Source organism: Podarcis bocagei, assembly GCF_964188305.1.
Source record: "Podarcis bocagei genome assembly, chromosome: 5".
In the NCBI taxonomy this organism is placed as follows: Eukaryota; Metazoa; Chordata; class Lepidosauria; order Squamata; family Lacertidae; genus Podarcis; species Podarcis bocagei.
In genome coordinates, this window is record NC_138129.1 from 25,112,614 (window position 1) to 25,125,445 (window position 12,832).

General features: G+C 43.2%; 1 protein-coding gene across 4 annotated transcripts in view; it reads right to left on the reverse strand.

Annotated features, from left to right (window-relative positions):
* Nucleotides 1–312: 312 nt before the first annotated feature.
* LPIN3 (lipin 3) overlaps nt 313–12,832 on the reverse strand; it is a 41,612-nt gene continuing 29,092 nt past the window's right edge. For 3 of the 4 annotated variants that reach the window (XM_081196115.1, XM_081196117.1, XM_081196116.1), the window contains exons 10-20: nt 12,248–12,344; nt 11,105–11,174; nt 10,142–10,234; nt 8,974–9,023; nt 7,818–7,950; nt 5,677–5,825; nt 5,040–5,126; nt 4,078–4,230; nt 2,671–2,785; nt 2,467–2,570; nt 313–1,724 (exon numbers count right to left, since the gene is read on the reverse strand). In XM_081196115.1, the coding sequence (XP_081052241.1) occupies nt 1,577–1,724; nt 2,467–2,570; nt 2,671–2,785; nt 4,078–4,230; nt 5,040–5,126; nt 5,677–5,825; nt 7,818–7,950; nt 8,974–9,023; nt 10,142–10,234; nt 11,105–11,174; nt 12,248–12,344 (1,199 nt within the window). In that variant the 3' untranslated portion in view covers nt 313–1,576. The remainder of the gene's footprint in view (nt 1,725–2,466; nt 2,571–2,670; nt 2,786–4,077; nt 4,231–5,039; nt 5,127–5,676; nt 5,826–7,817; nt 7,951–8,973; nt 9,024–10,141; nt 10,235–11,104; nt 11,175–12,247; nt 12,345–12,832) is intronic. The other variant, XM_081196118.1, reaches the window with a different exon arrangement.

Genomic DNA, 12,832 nt, shown 5'->3' on the forward strand with positions numbered 1-12,832 from the left:
AGGAGAATGAAGTTGCAACTAAGAAATGGAAATCTGTTGCTTGGGACAGCAGCAAATGGAAAGCCGCTGGTGGCGGTAAACTGAATAGTTTTAAATATGGACCCAGGAAAATATTTTATAATAAAGTCGGAATATTGGTTCATTCAGCAGAGTAACATTGATTCAGATAGGCAGTGGCTCTGTGTAGTGTGTCTTGGGCAGAGGCCTTTCCCATCTGATGTTTCTCACTGGATGTGCCCAAGATTGGAGTCCCTCCCTCCTAGTTGGGTGGAAACACAGATTTGATGGAAACCATGAGAGATGCACAAGATGTTTCAGACATGCAAAAAAACTTTATTGCTGTATCTGCACAGTAGAGTCCTTTGGCTCCAACTTATAGTAGCTATAGTCTAATCCACCTCTTTGTGCACTGAAGTACCATCTAGTTTCACAAAAGGAGGTACGTAAAGGTGAGGTAGAACAAGAATTGGTGCCTAAGTTTAGAGACTATCTTCACAGCAATGTTCAGAAGGGAGAGGAGCCCGCAGAACTCCTCCAAAGTGCCCCAGAGTGACTTAACTACTTCTCCACTTCATCATCTGTCCTTATGTGTTCCCTTCCACCTTTCCCCTCCCAACTGCTAATCCAAGTACTTTAAAATGCACATTATTTTGGGGTGGGAATGGAGGGACACATCATCATACATCTTTGGTGCCTTCCCATGCAAAACACACCCAGCAGCAGCAACAACAACAACAAAACAAAGAACCCCATAAGCTACACACACCTTGTGGTATGAGAACAATCACACCCAGTACTTCAGGTATTATTATAACCAGCTAAAACATGGGGCTCATAGTAGCTGAGTTGTCTTAGTTTCTGTCCAACTTTCATTGCTGATCAAACTGGATGTGCTAATTTTTGAAATGCTAAAATCAATACCTGAGAACCGAGATGCCAGTAGAAGTTGTGTACAATAGCAAAATTAGCACCTTCAGCTCTTTGGGGGAGGGAGGGACACACAGCGAGACTCAGACAGATAGACCACCCCATCAAAGATCATTAAGGCACATTTGTGTCCAGGCACATATTGATGCCATTACTGAATACTGACCACAATCCAGAGAAGAGCTATATGACAAAGCCAGAGGTATTCATTATCCCAACAGGCCGGAGCTCCTAAATGTCTATTGGGTGAGTATTCTTCTCCTGTTCTTCCATCCAAAGCTTGTGGTTTCTGCAGCCATCAACTATGCAAGTCATCAGGCAGAAACGGGAGGGGGGTGACTAGCAGCCATGATTAATATTCAGTCAAACCCACTGTCACCAACTCTTAAATGCACCCAGGTTTCAGGGTTGCAGGTAAAATGCATTCTGTCATACGGCATAAACACGTTTGTCAAACCCTGGGTTGGGAAATGTATCCCCCCCCCCCCACAAATGGGAAATGGAGTCCTGGGTGTCCCCCCTCTCCCTACTATCTGAATGCTCAAGTATTGCACATTGTGGAAAAGATGCTACAAGAGGTGTTTGCTGCCTGTCCGTCATACTAGAGGACCAACAGTGAAAGATGCTTTGGAATGTTGTTGGCTCTGCATCACAAGACAAAATCTTCAAAGTCAACAGTAGCCAATGGAGGTCTCCAGTAAGAGAACTGGCTGAATTCTGGGGAAGCCAATGAAATGCTCACATCCTTGCCAATAGGTGGAAACAGGAGCTCTACCACCTCACTCAGTCGGTCATATCTAGAAAAAATAGAATATAAAGGATTAAAGACAGCAAGCCTCCTTCCTTGCACTCTCACCCACTGCCCTGGAAGCACACATCTCCCTTGAATTTCAGTAAGGCAACACACACAGTTTTATCCACATACAGGGCAGGTATAAGCAAGTTGTCACACTGCCAGTTGGGGATCAGGACAAGCAAAAGGGTGGGAGCAGACATTACATCCACACCGGGGATGCCATTTTCAGTGGTGAGTTCTTTCATCCACCTATTACTTTTGGTAGTGCTCATCAGGTGACTCAATGACATTGCAAGCTTCCACTGTCACCCTCCCCCATCAATGACTGCTGTTGATTAAGGGGAGAAAACCCAAACATCACTGTACCATGTGGCATTTAAATTTTACTGGGGCAGGAGGGGAAACTGCTGTTCTGGCTGCAGAGTTTGCTTTTCATGGATTTTTTTAATGCATACTGGTGTGGTATAGTGAGTAGCGTGTCAGACTGGGACCTGGGGAACCAGGGCTCAAATTTCCACTCCATCTTCAGGCAATCAAAGGGCAGTCACCCTCTCTTAGTTTAACCTATTTCACCGAGTTGTCTCGAGGATATTAATGTGGAAAACCATGTATGCCACCTTCAATTCACTTTAGGAAAGGCAGGATATAAATGTAACAACAACGTTAAAAGCACCGTGTCTACAGTCTTGCAAAGAGCTTCAAATTCAATGCAGGAAATGCTCTGGATAAATTTGAAGGCTTACGTTGACTTGTGGATTTTTATGTGCTCCTGTGTCAATTCCCCCTTGGGGTTCACAGTGAATATACGAGTTTCTGGTAACGCCACTTCTTTGTAGGCATGGACATCCTGCTCAGGAGGAAATAGAGAAAGACCAAGGTCATGGCAAGGCAGGAATTCCCCACAAGGAAGACCCCCACCCCTTCACACACTAGGTGACCCCACTCACATTTGGTCTGTTCCCAAAAGCAGCGTGGAAAGGCTGCTTGTTGCAGCCAAAGAGGTTCCGGATGTCAGTCAAACAAGCAATTTTGAACACCTCTGGCTTCTTCTCAATCACTTCCCTATAACAATGGTGGGCAGACATCTCATTAGTACATAATAATAATAATTTATTATTTATACCCCACCCATCTGGCTGGGCTTCCCCAGCCACTCTGGGCGCCTTCCAAAAAATTATTAAAATACTGTAATACATCAAACATTAAAAGCTTCCCTAAACTAGGCTGCCTTCAGATGTCTTCTAAAAGTCTGGTAGTTGTTGTTCTCTTTGACATCTGGTGGGAGGGTGTTCCACAGGGTGAGTGCCACTACCGAGAAGGCCCTCTGCCTGGTTCCCTGTAACTTAGCTTCTTAGTACCACGGCGGGGTGCTGCTCCCGCCCATCCCCTGGCCAAATAAGGTAAGAATATAAGAGAAAAGAAGAAGAACCGACACCAGCTTTCTCCAGCCTGGTACCCTCTAGATGTTTTGGACTGCAGGTCTCATCTGCCCAAGTCAGCACTGTAGCTTGTAACAGCTGGAAGGTGTCAGGCTGGCAGTAGCTGATGTACCCATTCCATAACAGAATCTAAAAAACTAAACCAAAAGGGGACGGGAGGTCAGACTGACTAGGTTTTAGCCTACATACACAATTGCACCACATTTTCTCTCAATAAATCAGTGGCTGCCATCAGTTATTTTGGGAACAAGTAAAAGTTCTTCAGTTCAAGACACTTGTAAGTATGGTTAAAACATTAGTTAAATGAAGGCCATACATTTTAACACCTTACAAAACAAATTGCAAGACTGGAGTGCCTGGCATGCTCTGGTCCATGGGGTTACGAAGAGTCGGACACGACTAAACAACTAAACAACAACAAAACAAATTGCACATTTACAGTTTGGATACTTTTGGAAATCCTCTCCCTTGCAAGATGCTGTCTCTCATATTTCATGCACATGATATTAAATATCAATAGGAGACCTTTGTGGCTTATTAAGGATCTATTATCTGAGTGTTGGTATGCATGGAGAATTGTTTTATTGCAATAAAGAATTCTGTTTTGTTAACACTTTCTTTTCTGTTTGACTTGGTTTTCAGTTGCAATCTGTGGGTGGGTGGGCACGCGCACTAAAGATCGTTTGTGTCTTTGTTGGTTGAACCTCATATTCCATGCATTAAACAAAAAGAATGCATTCCAATGCATAAAATGTTCCCCAAATATATCCCCATGTGCTTAATTAGCTGCCTGTCCTTCTCTACATTGGAGAAGACAAAGCAAGCAGAAAATGGTGAAACACCAAAGTCCAGCTGCATAAAGCAAACAAGCTGTGTTGCATCAACACATGGTGAGGGATGGAAAAGGGAACTTACCTATGGAAGGCTGAGATGAGACTGCTGGGCGCCAACAGTATGGGACCTTTTGGGAGCACACAGCCCTGGTCATTGACACATGTCAGGTATCCTTTGGTGATATGTGCCATGCCAATGGATCTGGCTGAACAGTAGAGAAACTTGTATCCGTTCCTGGAACGAAGGTATAATTAATACAAGGAAAATATCTGCATAATGCCCAGTCCCTTTGGGTCACATCCACACCATATAAAAACACTTTTATACCACTTTGACGGTCATGGCTTCTCCCAAAGAACTCTGGGAGCTATAGTTTGTTAAGGTTCTCCTAGCAGCTCTCAGCACCCTTTACTAACTACAGTTCCCAAGATTCTTTGGGAGGTATGGTATAAATGCATGTGATCTTAGTGTCCACCTCCAGTTTCAATGGCTTGACTTTAATTACTCACATCCATTCCTTACTCTTAGAGTAAAGCAAGGCTGTAGTTTGGAGCACTGAAATATTTCTCAAAGACCCCTCTAGTGCCAATAACATTTGCCTTTTAAAAGTCATTGTCACCCCTCTCCCATTCTGCTGCTGCTTCATTGCCTTTGTCATATTGGAAGAAAGTGGGATATAAACAAAAGAATATATGAAAACAATAGTAGGGACATAGGAAAATAGTACCAGCAGAATACAGACATTGTTTAAGGGAGAATGGTTTTTTCAAAAATCACTTCCTAGGAGATGAGTTGTCAAGAAGTATAAAACCTCTTTAACCAACTGAGCAAGAGGAAAAGAAGAAAATAACATTTTTTCCTAACTTGCAGAATTTGATATGCTGAGCAGTTGCAAAACATATCTGAATAAAAAAGTATATCCTACTCTCCAGTGATTTTACATACTTGGCACATTAATTTGGCGAAGCCCGTAAGTAAACCCTGCTCTCACCTAAGGGACAAGTTTACCACTAAAGATGGACTACAAAGTAGCTACAACTTACAAGTGGATTTTGTGGAAGAGCTTTGCAATGCCTTGGTGGGTCCAGTCTTTCCCAAGGTGTGGCAAGATATGCCCTAGAGCATCAGACCTAATGGGAAGAGGCATAATGAGAAACACATATGCATATAAAACAACTATGAACTCCTTGCAGTGTAGCTCATGGTTCAGGGTCTACCTTATAGTGAAAATCTGGTGACCGTTATATGTTGTTATGTGGGATTGGCAACAAATTGTTACAGAGCTTCTTCATTTCCTAAGGGAAGAGCTTCTGCTTAGACTTTCAGTCCGGCACTTAGCCATGCCATCCTCCAGGACAGCATTAGCTATAAAAGGCCCAAGCAATCCAATCTAACCACCACCTTCCACTAGTTTTCCATTTTTCTTTTCCAACTGATACTTAACATTCCATGGCTGCTGGAAACATGTGAGCCTGCACAGTCCTCATTATTATTATTATTATTATTATTATTATTATTATTATTTGGGGGGGAGATTTCCCTGCCCATTTCAGTATTTTGTTTTTGTCTCCCAGTGCATGTTGACACTTTACTTTTGTTTCTCAGTGGCCCCATTTTGCCTCCAATCCTGCTGCCTTGACGGCACCATGTTCAATGTTATGTGATGCCAAAGGGACTTACCTGGTGATAGTTCCATCAATGTCAGAGATCACCACCTTGTCATCCCAGTTCCATAGATAGATGTTGGCTTCACAACGACATGTGCCCTGGTACTGAGTGGTCACACTGAACACTACCTCATTGACACCATCTCTCAGGTTCAGACTTTTCTACAGTAAAGAGAGAATTTTTTAAAAAACCAAAAAAACACACACCATGTTCAGCATCTGTCCATTGCTGTTAGTGTAGATTAGCCATCACATAGTGGATAATTATTATTATTTTATTTTTTAAAAAGTCAGGGGAATAGGGATGCAATTGGTGGCAATGATGAAGGATGATCTACACCATTCTTATACCGCTATATCTCTAAGTGACGTATAGAAAACTGAAGCAACCACAGACAACATAAGCAAAAATATTACAAAAAATACATGAGGTTATAGGGAACCAGGCAGAGGGCCTTCTGGGTAGTGGTGCCTGCCCTGTGGAATGCCCTCCCATCAGTTGTCAAGGAAATAAACAACTGACTGACTGACTTTTAGAAGACATCTGAAAGCAGCCCTGTTTAGTGAAGTTTTTAATTACTGATGTTTTAATGTATTTTTAATCTTTTGTTGGAAGCCAGATGGGCGGGGTATAAATAATAACTTATATTATTATATAAAAATGTTACTAATATATATATGAATCAATATCAGTTCATTTTCCTTCTGATACACCCTCCCTCTCAGCCTCCAGGTTCTTACTCCAGGTCCAAACAAACTTTCAGACCCCCCACAAAAGGCTCATAACAAGAAGTGTTCCTAGTAACAGCAGACATCACCCTAGTCTCTCAGTCTAGACTTGCTTTTTATGAGCTGCTCCAAGGTGGATGGTATGTCCTCAGCCTGCCCACTGCTGTGTCTCATTCAACTGCACTCTCCACACCAAGTTCCAGATAAAGCAGGTTTGTTGAATTTCTCAGGGGGTCCAAAGGCTGGGGAAAGTGCCCTCCTCTACTCATAGCTCTTTCTTCACCCTCTGTACTCTCCTCCTTCTCCAGCGTGCAATGATAATGGGAGGTTTTTCCTAAGGGCGATTGCCATATCCAGCCAAGATTGCCATGTCCTTACCAAGATGGTGGGGAGCAGAGAAGGCTTTAAATTTATGGTCCTCACATGCTGCAGTTCCAATGACAATCACTCATAACCTCAGCCTAGTATTTATTTATTTATTTATTTTTAAAAAAACTACAGCTGCTCATCTTACGCCATTAACACCTGGCTTGAGAGCAGTACATGTGAAAAGGATCTAGGAGTCTTGGTTGACCACAAACTTGACATGAGCCAACAGTGTGACGCGGCAGCTAAAAAAGCCAATGCAATTCTGGGCTGCATCAATAGGAGGATAGCATCTAGATCAAGGGAAGTTATAGTGCCACTGTATTCTGCTCTGGTCAGACCTCACCTGGAGTACTGTGTCCAGTTCTGGGCACCACAGTTCAAGAAGGACACTGACAAACTGGATCGTGTCCAGAGGAGGGCAACCAAAATGGTCAAAGGCCTGGAAACGATGCCTTATGAGGAACGGCTAGGGGAGCTGGGCATGTTTAGCCTGGAGAAGAGGAGGTTAAGGGGGTGATATGATAGCCATGTTCAAATATATAAAAGGATGTCATACAGAGGAGGGAGAAAGGTTGTTTTCTGCTGCTCCAGAGAAGTGGACACGGAGCCATGGATCCAAACTACAAGAAAGAAGATTCCACCTAAACATTAGGAAGAACTTCCTGACAGTAAGAGCTGTTCGACAGTGGAATTTGCTGCCAAGGAGTGTGGTGGAGTCTCCTTCTTTGGAGGTCTTTAAGCAGAGGCTTGACAACCATATGTCAGGAGTGCTCTGATGGTGTTTCCTGCTTGGCAGGGGGTTGGACTCGATGGCCCTTGTGGTCTCTTCCAACTCTATGATTCTATGATTCTATGTGATGTGTAGTTAGGCCCTTAACATCCAAAAGCCATTGGGATCTAACTCATAGTTAAGGCGTTTGAGCTGTAATTGGGAAGGACCATCCAGAAATTCCAGTGAGACAAGCCTGTTTGGAGGCCCATCTCTCAAAGCAAAGAAGTCATATTAATACATACAAAAGGCAGCAAGGGGGGGGAGAACCCCTTAAAACTACGTACAATTTGATCTGAAGAGAGCCTTAAGGATTTCTTGTACGTTGGAAGAAACTTCTGGGTGAGAGCATCTGGTACGGGTCTCTCCCCTCGGCCTGAGGATATAGACTCGTCATCACTGGATGAACCATCATCTCTTCTGCAGTACAAAGAAGCAGAATGAGAATTCAAGAGTGAAAATGGGGCAAGGATCAAGAATAGCAGCCAAATCCCAAAGAGCGGGGAAATGGCTATTCACTATTTGAGGGAAAACAGAGGTGTCACCCTACATAATTCTGAGGAATCTGAAATGAGTCAAGGTCATCATCTAAACCACTTGTGGCCTTCTAGAGGGTGCTGGATTCCCAGTTCCCACCAGTCCCAGCCAGCACTGCAAATGGTCATGGATAATCAGCTCCCATAGATAGTAAACTCTAGCAACATCTGGAGGGCAAAAAGTTCTCATTCCTGTCCTAAGCAGTTACCAGCAAGCATAGACTTGATGTTAAGTAGTAGATGCTACGTAAAAAAAGTGTGAAAAAATTCATGGAGGATGATGCAATCAATGACAATGGTGGCTATGCTCTGCCTCCGTGGTCAGAGGCAGTGATGATTCCAAATACCAGTTGCTAGAAGCCACAGGAGGGGAGAGTGCTTTTGTGTTTGGGTCTTGCTTTGTGAGTTTTCCACTGTGAGAACAGGATGCTGAACTAGATGGGCTACTGGCCCTTCTTACATTCTTAAGCATTGTTCTCCAGAGGCTATAATACAATATCCAGAATAAACTTGGCTCTAGAAAACACAGCAATCTTCCTGAAGGGAGGAGAAACAAAGAGCAGAAGCATTTCATAGAACCATTCTCAGGCAAGTTTCCATGTTAAACAATGAAAGGGAAGGGAAGGAGTGTTTGTAGCTCAATGATGCAGCATCTGCTTACAGAAGATCCCAGTTTCAATTCCCAGAATTTACAGGTAAGGCTGGGAAAGGCTCTCTGTCTGAAACCCTGGAAAATTGCTGTTAGGAGATGCAGACAATACAGGCGTATATGGCCCAATTGAGACAGGGATTGAGGGCTTTGCAAGATTTAAAAATAAATATGGTTTCCTCATTATAACTTTTAAAAAGCAAAAAACAAAACCAGTAACTTTGTCCTGAACATTGCTTCAGCTCAGGGCATTTTTACCTCCGCAGTGAGGAATTTGCTCTCCTAGATTTCTGTGCACTGGATTCATGCTGTGGACACAAGAGATTGAAAATCACTAATCTTCTTTAAGCAACAGTTCAAGCAGAAAACCAAGGTCTCAGGCACACCACAAAGAAGAGGGTGCAATGGCATCTCCAAGCACAGACAAATATACCTAAGAAAATATTATTTCCTCAGGGGTGAAGGAACTCATGGACCTCAAGCTATTGATGGATTCTCAACAGCCTTAAAGAGGAATTTCAAGGAGCACAGGTCCTCTATAGTGTTCACAACGTGGCACATTTTCATAGGCAATAATCCTAATTTTAACGCTGAGGAATCGGTGGGAGGAGGATCACCCAGCCAAGTATGGCAATGTGAGCTTGGGTATACTAGGAGCACTTTGACAAAGTATCTCCAACACACATGGAAGGAACAAGTCTGAAAATTGGCCCTTAGCACTTTTTAATAATGCAGAAAGGTGAAAGTGAAAAGGTGACAACAGAGAGATTGCCTATCTATTTCTGGTAGACAGAATCATATTGGGTTCAGAGTAAGCCCTCCTCTGCCGGAGGATGTTTGCAATTCTAGCAGCTAAGCTGTCATGTTGTGGGGAAGCTAGGCCTTTGTATCTGGTATTTTGACATTGTAATGACACAGACATTTTATTTATCTACTGATGTCTCACAGGACTCGAGTCAGGAGGTGCTGTGTACTATTTTGGGGGGTGGGGGGGAGGAAGGAATGCTAGTGAAGCTGGTGAAGAGACAGGGTGACTAAAGGAAGTTGACCTGAGAAGCAGGAGCCAGAGGAAATAATGGCCAGTGGAGACAGCAAATTCCCAGAATTATTTGGCCAGGGGGGGAGCCAAACCTGATTAAAGTGGCATATCAGCACTTTAAATGTAAGGTGTGAATGTGGCCTCCTCAAAATCTACCTCTGCAGCACTGAAGAGACTGTATCACACCTTTTTCCTGTGCTTGAGCTAATGTTAGAATATTATCCAAAGGGAAAATATTCCACTTTCACATTCATGTTAGCTAATCCCAAATTGAAGTTCAGCTCCAGATCAGTTGCCTACAGAAGTTCAGTCCAAAATGTTGCAATGCCACAGAACAATGTTTCCTTCTTGCAGCGTAACTTCATAGAATCATGGTGCACAAAGTACCTCCTCATGTGAAAGTTCTCTTCGCCGCCAGGAAAACCACCACCTGCCACCCTTCTTGGGCATCTTTTCCTTCATGAGCCTGTCGACAGTACTCTGATGACATGAAGAGAGAACGAGTGGTGAATTAGGTTCAACCCCAAATGAGATCATCCACATACCATGACAGGATGTTCTTACTACCTTAATTAAAAACAGCAATTGGTGAGTCATACAGATGTAGGATATGGCCTAGATTCCAGAGCAGCCAGTATCAAATGCTTAGGCCCCATCTGCATTGCACATTTAAAGCAGTATTATTCCACTTTGAAATAGTCACAATTGTCAACAAAGAATCATGGGAGCTTCAGTTTGCTAAGGGAGCGGAAAGAAGACCCCTATTCCCCACACAGAGCAACAATTACTATCCCAGGAGAAGTAGTATGACCAAGCAGGCAGAGAGCCCCCAGAATGAACAGCTGATCAAGAACTAGCACTAGCTTGTCTTCCAGACCAGAAGTGCAGAGAATTATGATGTGTTATAAAGGTTTAATAAAGTTTTGTGGGGTGAGAAGCTGCAATTTAGCCAAAGAGAATGCCCATGCATATAGAGACGGGACATGTCAAAGTCAGCTTAGAAATTCTTGCTCTAGAATACAGGTACCAGCTTGTCAGTGATCTGGAATGAAGGAGGTAAGAAAAGTTCTGCTGTGTCAAGACTCCAGCTATCAAGGTGAAGTGAAAATAAAAGCTTTTAAAAGGCTGGTAAACCAACCAAAGTCAGACATTGGTACTCATAGCCACTGTGGCCTGTGACAACGATGGATCCAGGAATAACCCCATGCTATGCACTTGCTCCTTTCCATCTAGAGCTGGCTGTCTCCAGATATTAAATGTCTGTGCCAAAGCATTCATTGAGTTTTGAGACCTATGAGCTTAAAGAAGGCATTTCAGTTCTCCAAGTTTGTTTAGACTACTTTAGCTTACCTTGGGAAGGTCCTTTTGGAAAGCTTGTAGGGAGAGGAGCATAGGGGCTGCAACTGCCCAGTTATAATATCTGCAAGCAAAGAAAGGGAAAGAAATTTCATGATGCAGGATATAAAGACAACATGGCATTAGTAACCCAGTTGAAAGAAATACGAAAATAACTGAACTATAAGAACAAAGATGAAATTTGAATAATATTATGTCAAGTTTAAATATCTAAATATTTGATAACAAAGGGTAAAATTGGAGACATAATAGCTGAAATGTCTAATTTAAAACAAATTCTGAAAGAAGGTGAAGCATTGCTGAACATGATTTGGTAAATGGGAACACAGGAAAGGGAGATGCGAGGGGGTCAAGAAAGAGGGTTATGGAAGTTTGGTTTAACTATGTTGTATGTTTTATGTCTGTATTTTTGTATCGTATTGTTTTTTCTTTTGTGTGACTTTGTACTTTTTTTGTCTTTTACTGTGAAAATTTAATAAAATATCTTTTTTTAAAAAAAAGAAATTTCACTCTGCCTATAGCCCCATTCATGTGTTAGCAAAGCATTGAGATATGGATGTACCAGCGAGGATACAGCATGAAAAGGCATGCATTCAGAACACTCCTACACACACACCTGGGCTCACTGACACCTTATGGGGTGCCCAAACTGTTATACTTCCACAACATATAGAAAGGTGAAATTAGGCGTACACTGCCCAAGACGACTCTGAAAATGGCATATTGGTAAGGTTCTCCTCTGTACAGTGCAGCATGAATTCTACCCCATAATTGCAGCCATCCACACATGCACTACAAGCACTACAAGCCAAGCCTAGCCCAGCACACCGTATTTTTACTGTTGTCAGTGACAGTGAGCTTATAATGAAGGGCTGTGGGACTTCATACATGTCAGCAAACTTTAGATTGTACAGGGAGTATTTTCAGCGCAGACAGAACACAGCAGAATAAGAGAGGAATGAAAGTCCCACCTTCATCTTTGATGGATGTGGGCAGTGGGAGGCAGATTTCTAGGAATAGCCAATAATTTATCTAGGCTCACATAATGGAAGCTGGTTAATGTGTGCATGCATGTTTGCACCCGTAAAGCAGTCATGGGGGGGGGGGAGCAGAGCAGAAAATGCTCTTTCTACTAACTTCTTGTGGATCTGGATCACCAAATTTGGGTCCTCGAGTATTGCTGGGTTCTCCATAAACTCTTGGTAGGAAACTATGTGCTTCATGAACTTCTCTGCTAGAAATGGAAGGGAGAGAGAAATACATGCCAGTTGGCCAGCAACCATCCAGCAACTTGCAAAGCTAGTGGTGGCTGCTAACTAGAGGATCATGACAAACAAGGAGCCTCTCCACCTTGCCAGCGGTAGGGTGGAGCCACCCTCTCAACTCCAGCATCACTGCAGTTTACTGAGACAGTGCTGGGGCAGGACAGCACTGAGGATGGAGATACACAGGCACACCCATGAAGCCAATCTGGCACTCCAAACAGTGCACTTGTACAATCCCGATTGTGCTGCCCCCTCCCCAGCCCATCCAGGTAAGCTGCAGTGCTGACAGTGTCAGGAGGGGGGCTTTTCCCCACCACACCGGCCACTGCTGCCCAAACTTTTGTTGCTGTTATGACAATTATCCTGCCATGGTTTCCCGGAAAGAATCCTATCCTGCAAAATACAGTTCCCTGGGGAGGACAGACACTTAGACCTAATAAGGTTTGTAGTGTAGATA